We start from the raw sequence: 26,546 nt of genomic DNA, 5'->3' as shown, positions 1-26,546 counted from the left end.
TTAAAAACAAATTCCGTGTTTTCTTTTGCAGTTTGTTTTTAAGATATCCCTCATCCCCGAAGGCCCCTTTAGTTTGCCATGCTGGTATCTGACATGAAATGACAGCTTGGTGGTTAATGTCCAATATCTTTTGGTGACAACTGATATGGACAGGAAGATACAAAAGCCGCACAACACAATTTTAAAATCAAAACAGTACTTCATTAAAAAGAGACACATGGAATGAGTCAATATTTATTCTTTCTTCTCACTATCCTCAGGGGCTGGGTCTGCAGGAGGCTCCTCAACAGTTGCACTATTGCTTTCTGAACCTGTGTTGCTATCACTGGTTCCTTCCTCTGCGGTGCTGTCCACTCCTTCCTGGCCACTCTCCTTATCATCTGGGGTGGATGTTCCTTCTTCACCATTTTGCTGATTTTCTGTATTTTCTTCTGGGTGAGGCTCTTCTGCAATAGGACATTTTTTAGTGTCATTTGTATTACTATACATAGAATCAATGGAAAACGGGGCTGGAAGGGGCCTCCTAGTCCACTCACCTGTGCATCCCTATCTAACTAGCCTACCCAGGTGTTTGTCTAAACCTGCACTTAAACACTTCCAATAGGAGGACTCCACATCCCTAGGTACCCCCTGTACCAATACATAAGAAATCTTAAAATTTTTCCTAATGCCTCACCTAACTATCCCTTGTTGCAATTTAAACCCCTTGCTTCCTGTCCCATTCTTCTGTTAAGACAGGACAGTTGCCATTTCCTTTATGAAAACATTTTCATTTCAATTATTAGGATGTCCTAAATATATTTAGAAGATGGAAAGCCATGAGGTAGTGCAAATAGCTGCAAGAATAATTTTAATACTGTTTTATAGCAAGTACTTCTCTTGGTTACTTACTTTTTGCAGGCACTGATCTGGAAAACCTCACTAACTTGTATAAAACTGCTGACAAGACATTCAGTTAAAGATGTGATTGGACTTGATCCACAATCTTGCCATGCCAGATGTTCATGGCAGGAGGCACGATTATGAGATTGGGGATCAGATCCTAATCATGCCCTACTCCCAGTGCAGGCAGAACCTAGGATCATGACCCCAGGCTCTCCCTGCACCAGCAAGTAGCATCAGTACTCTCAAGCTGTGGGAGCCCACTGGAGCCCTTTGTTCTGGTGTGCTCCTACAGTTGGGGCTGCCAGTCATTTTTCACACATTCAATTTAAGGCATGATGGGAACCAGCCACAAAGCTATCATCACACATATTTTGTGTATTAACTTTGAGCTAATTCTGTTCATGCCATTAACTGCATGGATGTGTTGCCAGGTTACTTCTAAAGACATGATTAAATGGTTAATCATGTCTTAAGTGTAAAATCTGCCAAGGAACTTAACATTTTTTTTATAAAAGTACCTCTCGTCCTGCTTCCTAGAAGTTGTTTATAGCTTCTAGATCTCAGAATGGTGGCCACAAGAAAGGAGTAAAACTAAAAGCACTAGAACTTCAGCTTGCCACTGCATTACCCTCTAACCACTCTCACATGTCCTTGAGACATGGCTGCCATTACACTTAAGCAATTTTGATTTTTTTCTGCCAGCATCATTGCTTTCTGTGTGGCAAGCCAGTTCAGCATTGGTGTTCTGTGTAAAGTTTGAAGTAGCTTGGCACATGGAGGGAAAGCAGCTCTCCACCTCTGCTAAAAGCCATTTGAGGGCTCCTTCCAATTCTTTTCCAAGCATAACAAGAGTTCTCCATCTTGTTCAATTCACTTTGATGACTACAGTGTAAGGCTACATATACGAAGATTTACATGATGAGGCTTTTTTTCTGGGTGTGCCAGACACCCTTACGCAGTGTTCTGGTTTTAGTAACAATCTCCTCCCTTTAAAATCTGAAACCATTTAAAGGAGAACCTTCGCCTCCTCAGTCCTGCCTGCTGTATTGATATTAGGGATGTAAATATAGATTTAGAAAATATCCGTTTAACCTACTGTAATTAAAACAGTTAAATGATTAATCGGTATGCCAACTCCCAGCCTGGCCCACGTGAGGTGTTTCCAGCCCCAGAGATATGGTGGGGACTCAGCAGCTCTCATGATGAGCTGGGTGGGTGAGTGGGGTGCACCACAGGGCTGAGCTGCAGGCCTGGGGAGCTATTGTGTGCTCCCTTACCTCCATCTCGCCTCTGCAAGGCCCTGCAGCTGCCACAGGTCCAGCTGGGGGTAGGGCATACACAGGCACTGACAGCAGCTGCAGCAGGCGCTGCAACAGAAGGCACTGCATCTGGCCAGGCACAGGGATGGGCACTGAGGCACTAGGTACCAGCCCATGGTGTAGCAAAGTCAGACCATGGGCGTGCTCAGCTCCAGGCTAGCACCTTCCCCACCCCACCACGGTGTGGAGGAGGCACTGCACCCATGGTGGGCAGAATGGGTCTGCCTGGAACCCGGGCTGCTCATGGCAAGGGGCAGGGAGGCTGCAAGTGGCTGCACTGGTACTAGTTAGGGCTGTTTGAAGCTTTGGGTTCTGATTCGATTTGGAGGAGATCACCCCAATTTGGTGGCCAAATCTCTGAATTTGAATTGAATTGGGAGACCAATAAAAAGGTCCGAATAGATCTGAAGCCTCTGAATATATTCGAAAAAGATGTGGAGATTCAGGCAGTCCCCACCTGCCACTGCCACTGGTGAGTGCAGGGCTTTTTCTTTTTAAAGAGCCAGGATGCTGGGGCTGGGTGGGGCAGCCACTGACAGGGCTGGGAGAGTGGGTGGTGGATGGGGCCTGTTTGATTTGGAGATTCGGCTGATTCAGCAGTGGCCGTATCTCTGATTCAGATTTGGCCAAACTGATTTGGGACAGTGATTCGAATCACCGAATCAAATCACTGTCTCCTGAATCGGCCAAATCTGAATCCGAAGTGAATACCAGCTGCTTTGCACAAGCCCAGTACTAGTCCCCCTCCTCTCCTCCTTGCTCCTCTCCTCTGCCTGCTCTACCATCTTGTTTCCTGCTGGAGCATCACAGGGCTTCCCTTCCTCCACTTCCATGCCAGACTACGCCCTACGCTAAATGATAATTGGTAAGCTGTAACTGGTTCTCACTGGGTTTATCAGTTAAACCATTCACATTGCTTAACCATTCACATCCCTAACTGATATGTAAAGATTTGAGCGGTCATCTTCCCATGCAGTTACCTCTCTCCATAGGAGTGCTCTCTTCTTCTTTCTTTTCCTCTATCTTGTTAGCTGCCTGCTCTTCCTCAGCAGCTACATTATTTTGACTGCGCTCTGCTTGCTCAGCCGCTTCTTTTTCCCTCTCTTCCTGCCTCTTGCGGGCCTGCTCTTCAGCCAGGGCAATTTCAGCTGCAATTTTTTCCATGTCCACTTCCACCTTCAAACTGCATAACTAACAATCAAAAGAGCAAAAAACCTTTTTACCAATCTTGCATGTTGCTTTCATTGCTTAGCGCATTGGAGTCAGAAATATCTTGCCTACTAACAGATATATTTGAAAAATAAAACACTACCAGGAAATCCTCATCTACAGTTCAGTAGTTCTGCACACACCATACTATTTTACCATGATTTGGGCAAGAATGGAAAATGCAGCTAGCAGTTCTGTAACATCAGAGCTCTACCCAGCAAAAACAACATAAAATCCAGCATTACCTTTGATCCTTGGATACAGTCAATGGCTACATGTTGCAGGTTGAAGCACACACTCCAAGAGGTGGCTTCAACCCACCTTTACTCCACCTCGATCCCAAGACCAGAGTATTGGCCTCCTCAAACATGTTAGGGCAGACTGAAGGCTGCTTGAGCTTAATTTGGCTGACAACCCTAACTGGGTCATGGCAGGAACATGGCATCATCTACATGCTGAGAAGTCCTCTCACCAAGACTTTTTGTATTCTCTGCTTTCATTAGCATTGGTGCATTGAAACGCATTGCAGAACAGAAGCGTGGTATACTGTATGTTTTCACATACAGCATGCCCCTGTATATAGATAGCATGCACCTTGATTTTGAAGGGGAGCCAGAAGAAAAAGAATCTTTGTTCAAGGCAGCGGAGTGACAGCAGCTAAGGAGCCAAGCTTGCTGCAAGCCTTGTGCACCCATTGGGCCCATGGACCAAACTGGTACACCAAGCCCAGGGCAGTATGCTGAGTTTGGGATCCTGCACTGGCTCTGGAGCCATAGGCTCGGTGTAACCGCATATGCTGCCTCCAGGACTATGCACCAAGTTTAGGACTACGTGCCACCTCCAGGTCAAACCATGTGGCTCTAGAGGCAGCACACAGTTCTGGGCTTAACACACAGCTCCAAAGACACCCTAAGGGGTCATACCCCGTATGTGGCTCCAGAGCCAGCATGCAGTCCCCAGGCTTGGTGTGCAGCCCTGAAGGTAGCACATGGGGTCAAACCCAGCACATGCCTCTGAAGCCAGCATGTGGGGTCAGACCTGGCATGCCAGGTCCAGGATCATGTGCTCGGTCTGACCTGATGTGCCAAGTCCAGTAGTACACCAACCCCACATACCATCTTGATCAAGGACAGGGTTGGCGAGGACAGGGGGAAGAATGGAGGGTGGTTACCCACAGGTCTATAAATTTGGGGCTTGGAGAGGGAAAGGTGGCAGCATTAATTATGACGGTTCCCACAGCCATGGCAATTAATGCTGCCACTGCTTTGCCTGCTCCCATGCCCATCCACCAATTTCCACACCCATGGAGATCCCTGTTCCTTGCATATAATGCACACTCCATTTTTTCCCAGCTGGTTTGGGGGGGAAAGTGTGGGATATATGCAAGAAAATATGGTATATAACAGAACTGCACAGAAGCTGCATAAAGGATTCCTTTAGACTTCTAAATGCGTGGACTTCTAAAATAATAGTTTACAAAGTTGTACCCTTTTCAGCTCATTGTTAAATGATTCTGTGCTTTCCAAGAACTTCCTTTTTTTTTCCTGGTGACGCTCTTCTATTTGCAGGAGCTCAGCTTCCAATTTCCTCTGGAAATAAAAGTAACTAGGTTATAAAACTTGGTATTCAACACTAGAGAAAAATGCCTAGAAGCAAACTAATAATTTATACCACTGTTTTTAATATAGACACATACATGCACATCCTTATGCTAAATCTGAATTTTCTTATTGGAAGCTTAGTGGTTAAACTGAAAATGAGGATTAAAAAAAGAACCAAAAATTAGAAATACATGGGTTTCTACATTGTTGGAAATATAAGGCACTTTTTTTTTTTTTTTTACAGATGCAAAAGACAACAAACACTTGACCTGAAAAGCTTTGCAGTCTTCACTGAAGTGGCATGTGCCATATATATATATTTTACTCTGAAAGGAAGAAATTATTTCCTCTGCATTCTTGTCCTTGCCAAATCTCTCCCCATTTTGTGTCTTTTATCTACATACAAGCTGCATGTCTCTCTTCCTGCCTTTGTTTTTTCAGTTAGCAAACCCGCCCCCCCCAGTGCTTCTTTAACAGAGTGTTCAAGGGAAACAAAACTAACAGAAGACTGTAACTGGAAGTGCTGTGATATTTAAGAAGTTAATCAATAGCTCAATTAATACCAATTAAAGGCAAAATGTTGTATGTCACAATTTTACATGAAGCATTAGAATAATAGAAGATTAGACCTCACCCCTTGCCTCTCCCAAAAGCCAACAAGAGATTAGACACATGAACATTCAGAGGACTGACAGCCAACAAGTATATTCATGTAGATGATCAGATGATTTGAGACTTGGAATACAGCCTAAACCCATTATATTTAATCATTTTCAGAGAACTCCTCCTTACCTGATGAACCATTAAAGACTGCACTTGACGTTTGAGAACTTGCATTCTAGCTGTAGTGACAACAGAGCGGACATCGGGCACTACACTTTCACTCAGTATTTCGCTGATTAGACGGTGGTTTCTCTGGAAACGGGCTGTTGCTGTGTGTTTCATAGAAAATCCATCATCATAATCTGAAATGAAAATGTTGAATTTGACAAATCAGAAGATCCAAGTACAACATAGAATGAAAAAAAAAATCTCATTAAACTGTACCCTTAATATACATCACCACCTTCAATTCAATCAGGACCAATACAATTGCTATCGTGCCATCAATAAGTTTATGTCCTAAGAATCAATTCCAAGTAAAATACAGTAAAAGCTGTGTTAATTGGCATTTTACTAACTGGTATACTCTATTAACTGGAATTTCCTACCCATTCTCTTTCAGATATGCAGGGGGCTCTTTCTCCTTTCTCTTTCTGCACAGCCACTGCACATGTCCCAGGAGGCATGGGGGGTGTGTGCCCCTGGATCTGTACAGGATAGAGCAGGCTGCTGCTGCTAACTGGAATTTTTAGATAACCAGCACCCTCCTTACCCCACTCATGCCGGATAACAAAGCTTTCGCTATAATCAGATATAAACGTAGTGTTGAGTTTATATCCAACAACGTTTAAAAACAAGATTTCCATGAAAATCAAGTTTGTACCTCAAACCTGAAGTATTTTATTTTTAGAAGAGCTGAGCACCTGTATTTTCTCTGAAGTCAATGGAAGGGACAGATTCTAAATTAATAAAAGTACTAAGTGCATTCACACAAATGGACAATTCTTCAGTAACAGTACCCCACTGGTAATTAATAAAAAATGTATACCAGATGAAAGATAAATATCAGTTGCTGGTTTCCAACACAGTGCTTCAGAACGGAGAAGAATATATCAGAAAAAGGTTTTGTCTTAAGCCGAAAACAAACTTTTCTGACACATTTTTAGAAGAGGAACAGCCCAAAGAAGGTACGTATGATAGACCAAAGAAATAAATTTCCTGATTAAAATGTCAAGTGGTAAGTTTAGAGAGACAATGTTATTGAAAGGATGGTATTATTAACTACTTGTGAAATTGCTGTATTAACCAGGTATTAATGGAATATACTAGATACTCCATTTTATAATTAGAATAAAGTTTGACAATCTGTACCAGAAGAAGAAACTCTCCAGAATTATGAAACCACTTTTCCCTTTTATGTAGCCAATGACTTTCAGTAGCTCCCAACATATTAGTATCCCAGGGTTCAAAACATGTCAAAGGGTAATGGTCCACCTAACATTCATTTTCTACTCTCGCTCTTCCCTGTGTTTCACTGACATCCTTTCCCCTCATTCCTCCCCATAATTAGGTTAGTCAAATGGGTTTGTTAAAACCTCTGTGCAGACAAAGAGAAAGAATACTAGCGGCCTTAACATAGTTTAAGACTGTTCATAGAATTACATTTTAATGCAATTTACTATTATACCTTCAATATACACCTTTACTTGATTTGAATTAATCGTCCTAAATATCTCTGCTTAGCCAAACCTTAAAGGTGTATGTTTAACTTCACATACTTTATGTAATTATGGAGTAAAGACTGAGATTGTTTCTCTTCCATTCTCAAAACTGGAGGGAAAAGGCCTCCCAGGGAATAAATTGTGCATGATGTAAGGAAATGTTCTGAAAAGTCCAATTTTGACTAAGACTAGTCAAGAAATGGTTTATTCAGTAAAGAAATATTCCATTTCACATTTCAAAGTATGAACTATTAAATGAACTGAAAATGGAAACACATCTGTAGAGTAGCAGGAGACTTGCTGTCTTATTTTTTAGATTTTAAGGCCAAAAGTGATCATTACAGTTCATTATAGTCCTGCATATACTGTACCATGGAATTTCAACCAGCAGTTCACTGATAGCTCATATCTCATTTTTGAGCTACCACATAAAGACATCTGATCTTGTTTTAAAGATTTCAAATTACAGAATGACATCTCTAAGTAAACTGCAATGGTTAATTATCCGCCTAATATAAGGCTTTTTTATAGCTTGAAGCAATGTGGCTTGTTTCCAGCCCCTGGACCCTGTTGCCTTTGTGTCCCAAGCTAAAGCATTCAGAACCACAACTCCCCCATTCCCTCCCAAAAAACAAAAACCAAACAAGCAAGCAAAAAACAAACCAAAACCCCAAACCAAAAGCCAAGGCTTGCAAAATGGCAATACATTAATTCAATGCGGAACTGCAAATCCCACTTCTTATTTATATGCATAAATCCAGAATACTGGTAGCCCATTTCAGACCTGACATAAACAGGTACAAATCACTGAAATGGTTCTGGCAGCTGGTTAGGCCTGGGTTGAATCTGGCTCAGGGCAGCCAGGTAGAACATCAGCTTCTGAAATGTAAATTACTAAATTTGCTCCATTCCCACAAGTTTAACACAACCTGGACCTCACACAGTGAGAAGTGCTACCTGACATGGGAATTCTCTCAAGGGTGTATTTGAACAAATATGGGTGTAATCATCTAGCTACATTTTCAACCTCAGGTTTCAACAAGCAAGTACTTTATTTGGTCATCTTAAGCCTTTAAAATACATGTTGATTACCTCTATGACTTTTTCTAGTGGGTGGAGTGCAGAAGCTATAGGAATATTTCACCTCGTAGTCAACAAAATTCAACACTTTTCTCATTAACTTGTCAAGAGCAAGTGCTACTTACCTTTAAAAACCAGTTAGATTGAGAGAAACAGGGTTTTTTTGAGAGTGAAGTGCAATCCTTCTGTGATGGAGTACCCAATAGATCCCATCAGAATTATATGCAACCATTATTAAATGACAAAATTCCTTTCAAATAGGAATCACAAAATCTTATGAAGTACTTCACAGATTAAAAGAGCAACACCCAGTTGCTAAATTTGAAACAGTAAATGAGAATTTCTCATGAGGTCAGGAGGATACTGATGAAATGTTTTCTTATCAAGAGAATAAAATAGCTACCTGACCCTTGCTCTAGACAGGGCTGTGAAAATTTACTCTGCCCCCCAGGCCAGATCTTCAGCTCTGAACCATGGCACTTGTGGGCTCGATCTGGGATGGTGGCAGGACAGGCAACAGCTTCATGGGGTTAATAAAGCCATTACTCATCCTTCTGCCGCTGTATATTGCCAAACGGGCTTGCCCCATTTGGCAGAGGGCTCTGTCCCTGTTTTCACCATCCCTGAATGCTTGGCCCCTTTACAAAGCACAACTCCACAGGCCATAAGTTTGACAATCCTATTTTAGATTGTATGCCATTAGGAGGAGAATATGCCTCACTGAAGGTGTATACAAATCTTCCTGCTTACCATCTGGATCTTCTGCTGGTTGTATGCTCATGTAAGGTTCACCCTTCTCCATACGTGACTGCCTTTGTCGGCTTTCTTCCTCTAATGCAGCCTCAGCACGACTTTTTGCATTGATGTAGGCAAGGTAAGCAGGTGAGTTATGGTAAGCCTTCATAGATTCATTGTATTCTATCTGAAATTTGACAGATATTATTTTATTGTACTTAAGAAACACTATGTCTCAACAATCCTACTTCGCAATATTTGGCCCATGTTTATAAGCAAAAGGACTATTTGGTATAAATGACTGGTCTTTCCTTCCACTTTCCATTTCTCTTTCAGATATGTGCACAAATTCCTCATATCACTCTTGTTTTATGATGCTCTAATGTGACCAACTGGAGAGCACCTAAACAAGTTCCAAGAAGAGGTTACTCTTGGGTCATCTCATGCTATCTTCACTTGAGTCCTTACTGATACAGTAAAAATTTAATGTTTGATTGCTACGTCCTTTTTTTCTATAATTATCTAGAGTCAACCTACATTTCTGATTCAATCACTTTTAATTTCTCTATGTGACAAGAAATTCTGTGTTTGCCTTGCTCCTCATCTCCTCACCTTTCTGGCTCCAATGCTTCTCAGCACTTGTTTTTTACTATAGAAACAATCAACATTTTAGTCACTTCTGACTTTTTTTTTTTTAAAGTGGCAATTCTCACTTTCCTTTTTTTGTTGAGTTCTTCAATCCTTACCTAACTTGGAGCGATCCACAATGTTGCAGCCATATCATTCTCTCGCTTCCTGTAGCAGGATTGTGTCACTTTCTACACATTTGTTAATTTACTTTCCCTTTCAGCTCATTTCTTTAAACTCTTACTTTTGAAACATGTCTATTTTGATTTCAAAAAATGATTTGAGTTACTCTATAATGGTATATGAAACTCTTTATATACCCAGAGGTGTCCTTATCATTTTTATTCATGTCAGATGACAAGGATCCCATTGCGCTAGGTGCTGTACAAACACAGAACAAAAAAAATGGTCCCTGCCCAAAAGAGCTTACAATCTAAGTGTTGAATTAGTCCTTTATATGAAGATAAAAATTAAGTAGAAATCCTGGACTTTCTTTTAAACGACAGAATAAACTCTTAAAAACTTACCTGCTATGATGATAGGTAACAAAAAACTAATGATACTTTATTTTCCCATCAAAAATGAGATTGTCAGTGTCGAATTATGCAAAATATACCATGAAAGCCAACTCCTAAGTGACTGAACAGCAGTACTTATAGAGCACCAGTTTTGAAAGAGGATTTGTGTGTTAAGATATTCTTTTTCAACACTGATGTTGTACAGTCAAATCCATTCATTAATCAGTTAAAATTCCCATTCAAATATACACATTTCATTTTGAATTGGGTCTATATCTGGCCAGTCACTGTTGAGGCCCAATTATTAAAAATCTAAGAGGTGGATGAGGATATATTTCCATTTGAGGTATATACATATGGTTTCATGAGTGGCACATACACACCACGACACAGGAAAGATGAATTTTCTTCTCAGACCAGTTCCTAGAAGAATCACCGGTAATTAACATCCCAGATTTCTTCCATTTACCTTTTCTGCTTCATATTCATTCAAATACTCTTGCTTCTCTTCATCAGTGAGGTCTCGCCACATCCCTCCAATAATCTTGCCAATTTCCCATAACTTCAAATCAGGGTTGGACGCCTTCACTTGGTCCCAGACCTTAACAGAAACAGCTGGAGCTTTACTACTGATATCTAAAGACTTCCATATTAAACATTTTATACTGTCATCTTAGTGTTCTTTCAGGAAACAGCACTACAAAACAAGGCTACATTAAGAACGAGTCTCACTAAACTCAGTTGATTATTTTCTGGGGCAGGAAGATAGTAGTGAAGTCATGTACTGAAAAAGGCAACTGCCTGATTTATTCATAATGGCTTCGGTTTCATCAGAATCTTGCTTTTAACCCTGTTATTTCTCTTCTTTAAATGCACATCACTGCATCTCTGGAAAAAAAATTAAATATGCTACTGCATAAACACGTCCAGCAGTATGTGTGTTCAGATACGACAAAAAGCACTGAACTGTTCAGATCAGAATTTGGACCTTAGTGTATTCAGCAAATACTCCAAATCTTTTCAGTCTTGCTGATCAATTTGAGTTCCAACAAGTTCTGATTCCAACAAGAAGTTTTTAACTTTATAGTGTTATTTCTTGCCAGGAGTGATTAAGAATGCCACTTCATTTTTTTTTTGCTGTTTTTGCTTTAAGGCAGGCTTGCTGGTAAAGGTACTTTACCAGAAGTCGAAGCATTTCCTTCTGGCTCACCCACTCCTTGAGACTGGATCACATGCCCTCCCCATGCCCAATCAGATTCCAGACTCTCCGCAAGACAATCTCCCACTTCCTGTCAGTTCATAGAACAGTGAAGCAAATGGTGCCAGAGGCTAGGTCGAAGGAGGAGATATACAAAGTCCACTCATCGCTACTCTTCATGTCCAGCTACAGCATTGTACCAAGCCCACTATACCACAAGGAGTACTTTCTGCATCAAGAAATATTCTGCCAGTTAGTCACAGGAACTGCTGCATGTGGCAGGGTGAATCCTTGTCAGCAGGGACAGTGATAATGAATTATGACACTTTAAGAGAACATTATTTCCCCAGAAGGTGGCAACCATATACACAGACCAGTCTTGCCATTAGTCTGAGCGACAGGCCAACTGTGTTTTAAAACTCCCCTTAAGAATAAGTTCTGCAGGCTGTTAGAAGACAACGTTTAGAAGATAGAACTATGACAACAGCAATCAACTGTTAGCACACACAAAGGCTAACTTTTAAATACTACTTATTCAACCTAATGCCAAACATTGTGTACCCACCTTCCTGCTATACCTCATGTAGGGCATCAGAGGCTTATCTGGTGGCTTTGGGGGTTTTGGAATTGTAATACCAGAGGAAGCCTATAAAAGAACCGGATAAATCCATTTGTTAATGTGACCATTGGGCAACTTCAATACACAGCAATGTGGGAACATGCTCATTATGTGGAGATATACATCTCAAAAAATAAAAACAGGTACCATAACTGGCTCTCACAATATCTGGCTATGTTTCCCGCCCGCCCTCTAAATGTGTCTTTAAGTGTCAATTTGTAAAAGGTTACTGCGTAAAAATCCAGTAGGGGACAATCTTCTTAAAAACCTTAAAGCAGTACCTAAAAATTTAATTGGAACCACTAGACCCATTAGGTTGCTTTCTTCATTTTGATGAGTGACTGTTATTGTACCTGTTTTGACAAATGTAGCATTAAAGAAGTTACTGTAGGAAAAAAGGTAAGGAGAAAGTGTGAAACAGTATATTATCTGGATATTCTTTCATTCTCAAATCCCTTTACAAATACCATAAACATTTTCGTGGAAAAGTGTAATTTGGAGCTAATCCAAAAGTAATTAGAAAAACATCCCTACTAGGAAACTGATCCCTCAACCTGTGCATTGTGTGTGTCCAAACTGTACTGTCCTTGTCCAAATTAAGACTGTGAGCTCCTTGAGACCTTGTCTTCTTTTAGGTTTGTACAACGCCAAGCATGTTGCCTGCACTCAAAAAAAAGACACTAAACAATCAGTGTTATTGACTGAAAACTGCAGCATTCACTTGTTCTTCCCCAGTCTACAAAGCATCTCATTTAGAAATAGTGCCCTTATAACAAGACAGGGTTTGCACCTTATAGAAAGTTCTGCTGGTATCATATTATTGGCAACAGTGGTAGATTCTGAAGGCCTCAATCCTACAAACTCTTACACATGGCAAGTAGCTCCATTAAATGAAATGGGACTATTCTCATGTGTAAACTGAAGTGTACTTACATTAAGAGTTTCCAGGATTACAAGTTATGTTTACACTTGATCTTAGCCAAAGGGTGAGACTAGCACTTAGAACAGGCCAAACAGAACAACATCCAGGTTTTACTTCCAAATTTTTTATCTGGATATTTTTGTTTCATTACATTTATGAATTTCTATGAAACAATGCATATGTACTTCCATATAAATATAAAAGTGTATGAGCTGTACGCATTACTAAATGTATACATATATACACACACAGATGGATTTGAAAAACATTAACTGAAATTGTTTAATGCTTTTAAATTAACAAGATTCCATACATATATTGATATATGCATGGCAGAGAAAGCTGTTTATGCTTATGACATACAGAAACAATGAAAGTTCTCAGACAAAACCTTATTTGTGTATTCAATAAGAAAAATGAATTCAGACCCTATGTTCACTTAAGCTCTGGCTCATATCTTCACTATGGGGGAAGAAGTTTCTTATTTAAGCATTTTATCAGCTAGTTCTTAATTTAAAGAAAGGGTTTCATTACAGAGGCATGAAGAGGCTATTATATTAAATGGCAACATTTATAAGGTTGACAAAATCTTATTAATACTGCATTCTAAAGTGGCTAGAAATTCCACAGTATTTGTTTTTACATCAGTGGGCAAAAAATGTTAAAAGTATAAAAAATAATAAGACCATCTGAATTGCAAAGATTGCAGAGACTAGCGAGAGTCTAGTTTTTGTCTTGTGTGAATGTGCAAGGTGTTCTGTATCTTTCTTATAGCTCAGAGCATTCTTCCCACATCACTACAGTTCCTCCACTTCATGCCAAACATTCCCTGAAGGGTTATGTGGCAACCATTTAACAGGCAACCAAAGTGGAGAGAAAGCAGGCTCCCTTCAGATCCAATCAATATCACTCCTTTGGTTGGAGAAATCACTGCAGAACTAACTATACAGAATTAGAGAATGGAATTGGGTCTCTTACACTGCTAAACAGTATCATGTAACCATCTGTTAAAATTTCTGCATTGGAACTTACTTTGTCCTCATTTTGGTGCCAACAGCCTCAATAAAATTTGTAATTTGCTCCCTCCAAAATGAGCGTATGATTCACACTCAGACTAAAAAGACCTCAAACATGCAGAAACCACTGAGGCTTCAAATCTTGGAAAGCCTTTCTTTTTGAAAGTTTCTCAGATGGAAATAAGTATTTTTTTGCTCCATTTAATAGAAGCCCACGTTCCAGAACAACATTGCACAATGAGAGGAGGAGGTGGGGTAGGGGAAGGAGAAAAGGGGGAAAAGTTAGAAAAAAAAAAATCAAAATTAATTTTCTGTCTTTATAAAAAGTGACAGCAGCCAAGATTCAGAAGAACCTAACTCTAAAGCCATTTCTGGTCAATTCCTGTTGTTTGCCGGATGATGTAATAGTTGATTCTCCTACCGTGACCCGGCTGTTGGTGCCCGGGTTCCCTCCCAGCCTGTAGTTGTTGTAGGCCAGATGGCTGTATGGATTGTATCCCACAAACCCTGGTGTGCTGGGCATTTGCTGATGGAAACAAATGAGACAAAAACACGAATGAGAAATGAGCTCAAACGAGGAAAACACAGAAATGAAAATGATCTGCAATATGGCATGCAAAAGCAACCAGAATTTAAACAAAGCAAATGAGGTGTAGCAGTTGATTTCCCTTCAACATGTAAAACCTATTCCAAATGAAACCTGTTAAGGAAACAGGATTTTTAGCCAAACATGTCACTACAAACCTGTAATTGCTGTTGTTTACTACTATTAGGTGTGCAATCTTCTCAAGCAAGTGTGCACAAATCCTGCGTGTCTATTAATGTTAGCAAGCATTTCTTAAAGTAACCAAAAAACAGAAGGAAAGTAGCACCCAAAGAAAACAGAACTTAATGTACGTGGCAGCACGCTGCATACAAGTTATGCAGAAATCACCAATACCATCATTTACCATAAAACCCAGCAAAAGCTCAGGCTATCTTCAGAAAACCTCACACTAATACAACTAATAAAATGGCAGTAGCAGTCAAAGTGCAGCCTGTGTACCCCTAATGGTATATGGAAGCCTTTCCTGATGACCTGCCAACTTAAATGTTTGGGGAACAAGGCACTAGGAGCCTGGGAATGGTGATCCCACATGGTATTTTTTTTCTTATGAGGCAGCCTGTAGAATTGGAGGCTGGAGAAACACTGCAATAGAATATACAAATCAGAAACTACAGATTACATTTAATCTAATTAATTCATTATTTTATTAATGCTAAAACACTTACAAAATAATACATCTTGATACCCATACTCGAAAATTATTTTCAGGGGGTCATTTTTTGTCTTTCCTATATTGTTGGTCAATTTCATTTTTTCAGGGATTCACACTACTCTTTACATTTTTCATCGTGACCAAAAAGCCAGATGGTCTTATGTTTTTCTGTTTTCAGATTACATTTCTGTCTTGCCATGTTCCCCAGTTTTGCCCACTGTCTTTGTTCACGGAAAAAAAGACCAACTGTTCAAAAGTAACCCTAGTTAAGACTACAGGGAGATGAGAGCACCACAACAGTTTTCACTTTACAGAATTTTAGGTTTCTTCAGGCTCTACCCTGGTACTTGGTAGTTCCACACCTCAAATCATGCAGTATGTAGTCTAATTTCTTGGTAGCTTTTTGGCCTTGGTTAGCAGCACATGGGGTCTCAAAGTATGCTTTGGCAGTAGTATATTTTATAACTTTTGTTATAAAGTCATAATTGAATCCAACATTCCTAAGAATCAAGATAGAAAGGCTGTATATTAAAGGGAGCACAAAAATAGTTTTTAAACCAAAGTATACCTAACGTGTACACTCTTCATTGTGATGAGACACAGTGTAGTTAGTTCTGACATGCAAACTCAGTAGTAGAATTACTCCTTAACGGCTAAGCTCAAAACATTAGTGCTATATTGCTAAATCTCTCAGAGTGGATGACAGCAGTTGTCATTCACTCAAACAGTAACTACTAAACGTAAATTCATTTTTCAGTAAGCTGTTACTTCAGTACAAACCATTACTGGAAATACAGAATATGTTCAAGTAGGTAAACTTAGGTCTTTCCCACAAAACTGTTGGGCAACAACGTAATCTACATGTACCTAACTATTTATTGTTACAAGACACAAATTCAAAACAAGAAAAACACAACAGAAAATTTATTTCATAGACAATGAATCAAGTGATGTTGATTGATGATGCTTTCTATACTACAAAATCAGAGCTGATTGTGGAGGAGTAAGAAAACATGTAGGTCCACCTCATTCCAGATTTACAGAGCCCATGTTACCATCTAAAAAACTGCACATTAAGTACACTGAGTAGTAGAGAAGACATGCGTGTAGTACAGTGCACACACTACTCGTGGATCTGAGGTACTCATGTACTCTAAAGACTTGCTTATTTGACCAAAAAAATCAGTATGTGTAGGTTAAAAAAATAAACAAATTCCATATCCATGCAGTGTCCCACTGAAGTCAATGGTGCTTCACACCAATGCATGGAGCAGACTGTACCAATCTGATACAGGATTGAAACCTATCTCATTAATTTCAGTATTAATATAAACCAAGTAATAGCAAGAACAAAACTCATAGAAAACATGGTCTCAAACTACTTCCAAAATGGAATAGTTGCAAGATAATATTTGCAAGATAAAGTTCAAAGTTAATAATTTCTCTGGAGAAAAGAATACACTCTGTGGTAACACCAAAAGTATTTTCTAACCTCTTTAACTTCCATTTAACAAAATCGTAAATCATGGGATTTACTTCTTTCCAGTTTTGCAGACCAAGAGCACTACTATACATAAAGGTTTTGAAATTTTCTTTGGCAAGCAATTTCAATTGTGCTTCAATTTATTCTTTTGTACAACAGGGCTAATTACCCCATTTCACAGTGTCAGAAGATTGAATGAAATACATAAAATGTTTTACAGTCCTCAGATACAAGTTACACTAGGAGTGCAAACACTCCTTGAGTGATGTACTGTGTTATTAGAAAACACTATTTGTAGAATATCTTACAGGTATGCAAGTCTCAACATCTTAGCGTATATTCAAACAAAAATCCTTAATTTATCAGCTCTGCCGCTGCACATGATCCAAAATTACAATTAATGTTTTTAAAAAGGCATCATTCTGTACTATGTACTGAACTATATTCATACTAAGCACAGAGTACTAATCCCTCCATGGTTTCCAATGAAGTAGCAACATTTTCATGAAGAGGGTTTCATTATTCTGATACAATATAAAGAAAATGTGCACCATTCTACATAATGCTGAAAATAAACTTTAAGCACAATCATAAAACTACTTTAAAAAGAAATACAAACATTCATCTTGAAAACTTGGGAAGCTGTTAAGCTCTCAAAGGCAAGAAAATCTGTATGTTATTGCGAACTATGACACTTCATCTGTATGTTATTGCTGTAAGCACTATAAATATCCCACTATATCAACATTAAACGCATATACATTTCTGATATTTCTAGCAACACATACTATGGGTATAATTTCAGGGCAAAAGCTCAGAGAAACTCCCACATATACTTAACTTTACTCATATAAGCAGTCTCATTGGTTTTAAGTTTAATGTTTGCAAGATTTGGCCATAAAAAGGAGTGATGTTTATCTTACCTGGTCCTCTCCCTTTTTTAAAATCAAAGGGAATTTAAACTAAATTGATGAGCATCATTTTTAATAAACTTTACTTACAGTATTTTAAGTACTAGATACCTCCAGTGAATAAATTACTTTAAAGCCAGATAACTACATTTGTGTTAATAAGAAAAATCACTATACTTACGGTTGTGGGAGCTGGGGTAGGAGGTGGGGCATAAGATGGCCTTTCTGTTTCAAAGACAAAAGAAAATAAATAAGCTTTTTCTTGACAACTTAAACCATGTACATGGCACTTAAGAGTGCAAATCATTTAAAAATGATTTGGCAAAAAAGAGAAAGGTGAGATCTTTGCCCCATAGTTTACAAGGTACAACAACAAAATAAGAAAAAACTGAAAGCATCACCAGTGGCACATCACTAACCTTTTATTCAGACATACTAGGAAATAGCAAATGTATTGATCTGTAATCAGTTAAAATAAGGGCAAGGAGAAATATAGTAACAGAAAATGAGGAGAAACTGGGTGTGTCTACATGAGACATTTACTGACTAATTAGCTCCAGAGTAAAACGTCACTGTCTACATGTGCAGTGTTATTAGGAAGGTGTAAACTAATTAAATCCACCACAGAATAGTTCTGCCAGACACACGTACAATCCTACAGTGGAGTTATTTACTCCACTGCAATGCACATGTAGAGGATGATAGGCCTGGCTGGGACATGAGGGTGCTTCAGTGCAGGAGGCTGCCTGCCAGATAGGCCCCCGCACTGAAGCACCCTCATGCCCCAGCCAGCCCCAGGCTGGCATGCTGACCCCTAGGGCTCCCAGCCAGGGCTGCACCACCCCAGCTGAACGTGCTGTGGTCCTGGGCGCACATGTAAATGCTGTGCTTGGGAGCAATAACATCCAGCATGAACTGTGCTGGAGTTTATTCAGCCATGTTAATTTCACATGTATACATGCCCACTAGATAGCTAACTAGATTTTCTTTAAGGGGAAATAAACAGAATAAAATGTACTTTTTCAATGTATATGTATGCTTCAGGAAACAGCAAGATAAATGTTATAATCACAATTGGACATCTAGAGTGGTAACCAGGGCAGGATTTAAGGCCAACTAACTGATGATTCATCAGTAATTATTGCACTTGGTAGTATCCCTTTTAACAAAAGCCTGAACCCACAGCCATTTATTATGTGACAACAACAAAATTAATCACATAAGGAAGGGCTACTAGATCAAGCTCTCCTTAAATAAATAAAAAAAAAATCCAGAAACTTACTTGACATTTTGATGGACTGGACAAGTTCTCAGTCAGCTAGCATTATAATTGTTACGCTGAAAGACAAAAAAAAGTACATCATAACACTAAACATAAGTCTTTATTTTCATTTTATTTTTAAAACTTATATCATCATAAGGCATCTAACTAATGGCATGTCAAACATATGGCCTGCAGAGCTGTCTCATCTGGCCCACAGGGCTCCTAGACAGGCTAGGAAAAAGGAAGTAAAGACCACTATCAAAATCTGGAATACAGAGCCCCAGTGGAAATTTATTTCAGCAGCAGGAGGCAAGTGATAGCTGGATTTAGCCCCCTGGCTCCCTGATGGTGCTTGCCCTGCTGTTCCTGCATCTAGTTCTAGCCTGTGAGAGCCCCATACCAAGATGAATTTGACACCCTGATATAATGCAATTAAAAATCATGGTTGCCTATACATGTGTTCATGGATGGGCGTTTTAATGAGACTGGTTCCCAGAGAGTTGTTTTAGTTAAAGTGCTGCAGTGTCACATGTATTAAGCCTCCACACATTTAAAAATGGCAGCAGGATGCTTTAACTGAAGCTCGTTCAAATTTAAAAAAATGTCTTTGTGTATTACTGTTTCAAAAAAATTAAGAATACTGCGTGTTGGATTTCACTGATCTGGCTTCACTGCTGGCTTCAAAGTTCTGATGGTAGTGAAGGAGCAGGCAGGTGTGTATGGTGTCTTTCAATCTTGGTATAACAGAAAAAGCAAGTGCCAACAGTGTCAGATACAAGACCATAAATAACCATAGGGAGGTTGGCATATGCAACCGCTAATAAACATGAGCTCAAAGAATGTAAATACTCTATAAACTAACAGCAATACTGTGCTAACTTTCAGTATGAGAAATACCCCCTTGAAGACTTAGGACAGCAAAATCTGGGCCTAGCCCTGTCGGAGTAACAGAGATGTAGGGCTGGAAGGGGCCTCCAGAGATCATCTACCGATTCTAGTCCAAACCCCTGCCTGAGGCAGAATCATCCCTGTCCAAACTATCCCATACAACCGTGAACACCAACGATTACTGCTGAAGTTCCTGATTCCTATTCTCATACAAAAACAAAAAAATCCCCACTGCAGGGGTGGGCAAAATACAACCTGTCGGCCAGATCCACTACCTAAGGGATACTGTGGGACCTGCAGCAGGTCCCTTGGCCCCACCCAGCCTAGACACAACTCAGCTTGGGTCACAGCACATGCAGCTGGTCCCACCACCTCCAGGTGTGGCTGGAGGGGGAAGGGAAGGGTCAGTGGCCGGACTCCACTTCCTAGCAGACCCCACAGTGGTGGCTCCTTCTGGCTGCTGCCATTAGTATCACCATTGCTACTGGACCTGGTTCTGCTAACCAGGCACCCTGATAGAGTGGGTGGGGCCTCCACAGAGACCAACCTGGGACCCTTGCGCGGAGGGTGGGTTTGGCTAGGTGGGTGATATGAGGCCATGGGCTGGTAGGGAGAAGCATCTGGGAGTAGGAAGGGGATCATGGGGTGGTGACAGCACAGGGCCAAGGCCCAGGGCAGAGGGATGTGTGGAGAGTGGATCATGACTCTTCCCTGGGCCATGGCCCCACACTGTCACTGCCTTGTGATCCCAGCCCTGGCTGCCTGTCCCACTCCCAGCTGCCACTTCTTGCCTACCTGTGGTTCCATCCCATCTGCCTGGCCAAGCATGCCCTGTCCAGGCATGAAAACCACAGCTGGCAGCCCCAGCAGTAGATGTGGGGCAGATAGGATCAATTGCCCTGTTCCCACCCCCATCCTATTGTAAAGAAAGGTCCTGTCCTGCAGCAGCAGGAAGATCCTGAAACTTGTCAGATTTGGGGGGCAATAAGGCCAAAAAATCTGTATATTGAAAGGATGTGCACAGGTACTCAGACTTATTATTATCATTTGCAGTTGCTCAGTCAGAATACAGCCACCCTGGCATGTTATTTCTGAACTTGGGGTTTTTATTCCCACCAGTAACACCAGAGCCCTGATGAGTGGGACAGGCAGGGAGCTCCCAGCCATGTGCCCAGGGGAAGGCAGGGTGTGAGGGCAGGGAACCGAGGGCAGTAGCTGGGTACTGCACCTCACATGAACCCAGAAGATGCTGGGGGTCACACCCTCCACCCAAACTGCAGTGGGGGGAGGGGTAGGATCACCTGGCACCGCCCATTCCAGGATGGGGCGGAATTGCCCCCACCCCCATTTCGGGCTATTTCCTCCCGGCTTGACCCAGGCCTGCCCAGAAACCCCTCCCCCCGACCTGCTTTTGCAGCTTGGCCCAGCTGCAGCCGAGACACGGGCCGGTCCTGCGCATGCGCAGTGCGCCCTCCCAGCCCCTTTTGTCTCGGCCGCGCGAAGCCGCCTGCGCTTTGGCCCCGGTATTTTCCACGCACAAAGCTGCTGCCCTCCCCCCACCGTTGGGGCTACCCCGCTTCTCCGCCCAGTCTCCCCCAGGCGTGGCTGGCTGCGGCGGGAGCATAGCAGCTCTTGAGCTGGGCGGGCGTGGCCGGGCCGTGGCGAATCTGCGGAGCCAACAGAGTGGCTGAGGCGGGGGGGGGGGGGGGAGGATTTCCCTCCCGGGTGCGCGTGGTGGGGAGGGGCACCTATTGCCACAGCCGCCGCGCTGCAGACCCTGATGCGGGCGGGCAGGTCTACTCACCAGCTCTGGCCACGGCCGCGGTGCTTTTGTCCCCGACGCCGCGCTGCGGGGTGAGCACAGAACAGGGGAGGAAGCGACCTCTGCTTCCGCCTCAGCACTTTCCGCAAAGAACACCCCCTCCCCCGCTTTGCCGGCAACCCTCTCCGAGTTTATTCCTCTTGTATTTCCCTCGAAAAGCACCACCGCGGCCAGGGCCAGGGAGAGCGGGTTGTTTTTCTTTCTTTCTTTCTTTTTTTGGCGAATCAGCAGATAGGAACAAGGTAAAGCCACGTTGGGGAGCAGTTGACAGGCGCGTAATGGGTGACGTCAGGCAGGCGGAGCCGGTCACGTGTCGAGCCGGGGTTGGGGGAGGTAGTTGGCGCCTTTTTTGCCCCGCGCCAGCCCTGGCGGGGTTCGGTGCTGCTGGTGCCATTTCCACTACTTTCCTCTGAGCCTTTTGGCCTCATCCTAATGGAGAAGCTCTGGAAGTGCCACACAGGCGCCAGGGTACTGCTGCCATGTTTGCTTTACGTGATGGTGTCCAAGATCACCTTGCCATGCTCGCCTTGCAAAACAGCATGAGGTGCACACACGTATTGTCATGCATGGTGATGTTTCCAACACAAATGCCCCGGCACAGTTGCAGTCAGTGAGGCACTTGATGCTGTTTGACTAGGTGACACCCCATCACCACACGTATGAAGGTTGCTATAATGCAAAACTCTACTTGGGTGCTGTTGCATGGTTATTTTTTAGCTCAGGGTGTCCCCTCATAACATGCTGTAGTGCCACTCTGTCCTGTTTTCTTTTCTCTGCTGATTATTATTCTAAAAAGAGGTGCCCAGGGAAAGGAGGTGCCCCAGGGAAAGAGCACCGCAGTGTGACCTGATGAAGTGACAGTAGATAGGCTTCACTGGTGAAAGTGTTGGGCAAAAGAGCACAAAATAGATGAACAGAAAGGTTAAAGCTGTATGGTGAGACCAGAGATTTCTTAAGACTGGTACAAGTGGATCTTATCCCTAGTAGGTAAGAAGGAAAACATGCGTGACTGCCTAAGTTACAGAGGAAGGAAGCTCATGGAATGAAGATGGGATAGAATGAAGCACGTGGAATGAGACTCTGGAACATGTTGCTGCTACGACTGGTTGAACTTTTACTCAGACAAGAATAGTTTGCCTTTAAGAAAGTGTTAGAAATGGAATATTGTTAGAAATGGAGTATTGTTAGAAATGCACAGCTTGCATCTTGCACCTGGTAAGCAAGAAACACTGCCAAGGACTTTTTTCCTTGCCCAGCCTTGCCACAGCTCTTCTTATACTAAATCGCAGACTCTCCCCCAGCTTCTCCCTAGCCTTTCTCATACAGATTACAGAAGCTGGAATTCAACTGACTGTGTCCTTGAAGGGGGCGGGGGTTGAACTCTTGGTGACCTATAGTAGTCTCTGAGCATGCTTAATTAGCTGATGCATATTTACCTCTCCACCCTGCATACTTAAGTAGTTAATTATACTATACATGCGATGCATGTAGTGATGTAACCACATGTATGCTTGTATGAAACGGAAGTGAGCTGTAAAAGTTCCTGTTTCTGCACACGTGCCCAGGAGGAAAAAGATAAATACAGCCTGCAAAATTCCTTGGTGGGTTCAGAGTAATCTGAGTTTTTGACTCTGCTCTGACCCTATTTGCAAATACACCTTTTGTGCCATCTAATGAGTGTGTGTCTGTGATTTTGGTGGCCTCCAGAGAAACGAACCGCTTTAAGTATCAAAAGGGTGAGTGACTACATGTGAAATTTTTATGATTGGCAAGTGGTAATGAAGCAGTTAAAAGTAACAGCAGGAAAGCTGGGCTTTATGGGCCTAGGAAAAGCACATAGCAAATTAGGTAGGAGAATACTCTCACTTGGGCTGAGGAACTTTGATGTGACCAAGGATAAATGGGATATACAGATAATTTAAAATCATGATTTGACCTTACATGAATGGCAAATATGAATGACCGTATACGAGTGACAAATCCCCTTGAAGTTAGCATTGAACTGCATTAGGGGTTGGCCCTGTTGTTTATGATGTTGGAGATTGTCAGCAGCAAGAGCCTCATGGGAGATGGTGAGATGCTTCTGTATTGGGGGCCGGCAATTATTTCTGGTGGAGGACTGCTTACTGAATTTTAGCAAGCTGTCAAGGGCCTCATGGGTAGCCCCACCCCTTGACAGGTGCCCTGACACCTGGTCTTGGGACCAGAAATCCTGCCCCCAACCCATGACCTTTGCTACCAGAAGTCCTTCCCTCTGCCCTCGAAAATACTCCTTTCAGCAAAGGGTTTTGCCATCTTGGAATCAGAAAAATACCAAATTATATTCTAAAAATCAAACCTCTATAACATGCATTAATTTGATTTTAAAAAAATATTTTTGTCCTGATTTACATGTGTTTGTGTAGTATACATGGAGGTGATTGCACAATAGCTTAAAATGAAATCTTACTCTTGTATATTGTGAAGGGGTGGGGGTATATATGTGTGGGTATAGGCTTTTGGGGGGCTGGTGTGAATATGTGGGGTGTGGGAGAGGGTATTGATGTGTGAGGGGGTGGATAGTTGTGGGGAGTGTGGGGTGAGGGAGCATCTGGGTGTGTGTGGATATGTGGGGTGTGGGTGGGCATGAGGTTTGTTGGGGGCTGTATGGGGGAATGGGTGGCTGGGAGGGGCTGTGGCATGCGTGGAGGGGGAGGATGGCTGTGGTGTGTTAGTGGTGTGGGGGGTTCACATGTATGGCAGTATTAGGGGGGCGTGGGTGCATGTGTATGGTGGGGTGTGTGTGTGGGACTCTCTCCCTGCTTCATTGTGCACACGGACACACTTTGTTCCACACGTGCACTCTCTCTCTCGTTCTCTCTCTCACGGGTGCCTACCTGCTCGCTGCCACTCACCCCCTTACCTGCTGCTACCCTTTCCCCATTTTCCTGCCCCATCCGCCTCCCTTTTTCTTAGCTGTATTTCCTGGAGGGAGGCAGAGAACAGCCCCATGGTCACCAGGCCAATAGCTTCTTCTAGGCAGAGGCTTCCAGTTGGAGGTGGGGCCGGGCGGGTCTTGCTGCTGTGGTTGCTGGGTCCTGTCCCCCCTAGGTCTTGCCGCTGGCCCCTGGGTCATTTTTGACAGGCAGCCTGGGGCAGATAATAATTTTCTAAATTTTTCAAGGGGCTTTGCAGGCTGGATAGAATGACTTGGTAGGCCAGATTTGGCCTGTGGGCCATATTTTCCCAGCCCTTGTTCTATATGCAGCTAGCATATCCATAAGAATATTCTATAAAGAAGACCCAGAAAAAATGGGGGTTATGCATCATTTCTGATGATGACAGACAAAAACTTTTCCACATTTGTTTTGATTGTGAGTTTTCATATGGCTATAGAATCCAGGCTTTATGAAGAATGTTTTTCTACATACAATATGAAACATGTAAGATAGATTTCACAGATTTCATAGACATCAGGGCTGGAAGGGACCTCGGGAGATCATCAAGTCCAGTCCCCTGCCCAAAGGGCAGGAAGTCAGCTGGGGTCATAGGATCCCAGCAAGATAAGCATCCAATTTACTCTTGAAGGTGTTCAATGTAGGTGCTTGAACCACCTCCGCTGGCAGACTGTTCCAGACCTTGGGGGCTCGGACAGTAAAGAAATTCTTCCTTATGTCCAGCCTGAAACAGTCTTGCAGGAGTTTGTGACCGTTCAACCTAGTTATCCCTGGGGTTGACCTGGTGCCCGGAATTCCTGCCGCCCACCCATCTGTCCCATATTGGATCGGCACCGATATGAGGAAAATTGAGAGCATCTGTAATCAGCCTTTTTTGTCTGATGTGGCCAATAAATGTTGTATGCATGCGTGCAGCTGCAGCGCAGCTTGCAGGTGGCCAGGAGTGCAGCCTGGCAATGTGGAGAGCAGCTGCGTCTGGCTGGTAAGTCTGTTGTGGGGGAAGGGGCAAGGTGGGAGGGAAGGTGTGTGTTGGGGGCAGATTGAGGCCTCCATGGTCAGGAAGAGAATGGGAGTAGAGCTGGGCAGGGGCAGGTGCTGCCAAGCCGGGATGGGGTCGGTAACAGGACGGAGCTCTGGCTTGTTCAGGGGGGGAGGAGGTGGCTCCTGCCACTGTTCACACCCCAGGAGAGTGTGGGGGTGGTGGTGTGTGTTCCTGGATCTGCACACGGGGCAGGTGGTGGAAGCACTGGAAGGGAGGGTTGGGGGGGTTGCAGCCATCCTAAAATTCGCTGTAGCCTCTGCTCCCAGCACTGCTGCCATGCACCCCAACTGCAGCCCAGCCCACCCCCCTACTGGGAAGAGCCCAGCACTGCCCCAGCCTGCAGTGGCAACCCACCCTCGCCCAGTGCACAGATCTGGGGGCACACGGCCTCCTGGGGTGTGCACAGCAGTGGGAGCGCCCGCACTGCCCCTCCCTTGCTGGGCAGTGCCTGCCCCAGCCTCAGCGCCAGCCCCACTCCCTCCCTTACTGCAGGGGCCTTCATCTGCCTCCCCCACGCCCCTTCCCTTCCCCCACAACAGACTTATCAGCCAGATGCTGCTCTCCATGCTGCAGGGCTGCGTATTGGAATCAGATTGGTATCAACCAATATGGCTTGTTAAAAATTAATCATTGGTATTGACCCAAATTAGTGTACCCCTAGTTAGATTGACCTAAAAGTGGTTCTCTCCCATGTGTCATTTGAGATTTCTTTTCTTCTGTTAGCTGAGTAGAGAGTTATTTCAAATGTAATTAGACTATTATGAATAAGTTTTCACTACTCTCTTTCTCATACGTATCCTGCTCCCAAGTGTCAGTGGAAATACTGCATTATTTTTGGTTAGACTTTAAACCATTTAAGCTGACTACTATGAGATCATTTATCAAACT

At 42.7% G+C, this 26,546-nt stretch overlaps 1 protein-coding gene across 2 annotated transcripts; it reads right to left on the bottom strand.

Moving 5' to 3' along the window:
- Positions 1-220: 220 nt before the first annotated feature.
- Positions 221-21,900, bottom strand: SMARCE1 (SWI/SNF related BAF chromatin remodeling complex subunit E1). Of its 2 annotated transcripts, none has more exons than XM_090044452.1 (11): positions 21,663-21,900; positions 18,989-19,044; positions 17,888-17,931; positions 14,412-14,579; positions 12,062-12,142; positions 10,768-10,899; positions 9,169-9,340; positions 5,807-5,979; positions 4,901-5,002; positions 3,185-3,395; positions 221-446 (listed from the first exon to the last, which is right to left on the bottom strand). In XM_090044452.1, the coding sequence occupies exons 2-11, from the start codon at positions 18,993-18,995 to the stop codon at positions 235-237; spliced, it is 1,302 nt and encodes a 433-aa protein (XP_089900578.1). In that variant the 5' UTR covers positions 18,996-19,044; positions 21,663-21,900; the 3' UTR covers positions 221-234. The 2 variants fall into 2 exon arrangements, with proteins under 2 accessions (XP_089900578.1, XP_089900579.1); XM_090044453.1 differs by having other exon boundaries at positions 14,475-14,579; positions 21,663-21,899.
- Between the last annotated feature and the right edge of the window lie 4,646 nt (positions 21,901-26,546).

The sequence above is a fragment of the Crocodylus siamensis genome, chromosome 4 (genome assembly GCF_052110815.1).
Source record: "Crocodylus siamensis isolate JL-2025a chromosome 4, ASM5211081v1, whole genome shotgun sequence".
In the NCBI taxonomy this organism is placed as follows: domain Eukaryota; kingdom Metazoa; phylum Chordata; order Crocodylia; family Crocodylidae; genus Crocodylus; species Crocodylus siamensis.
This window is presented reverse-complemented; position numbering and strand designations above follow the sequence as displayed.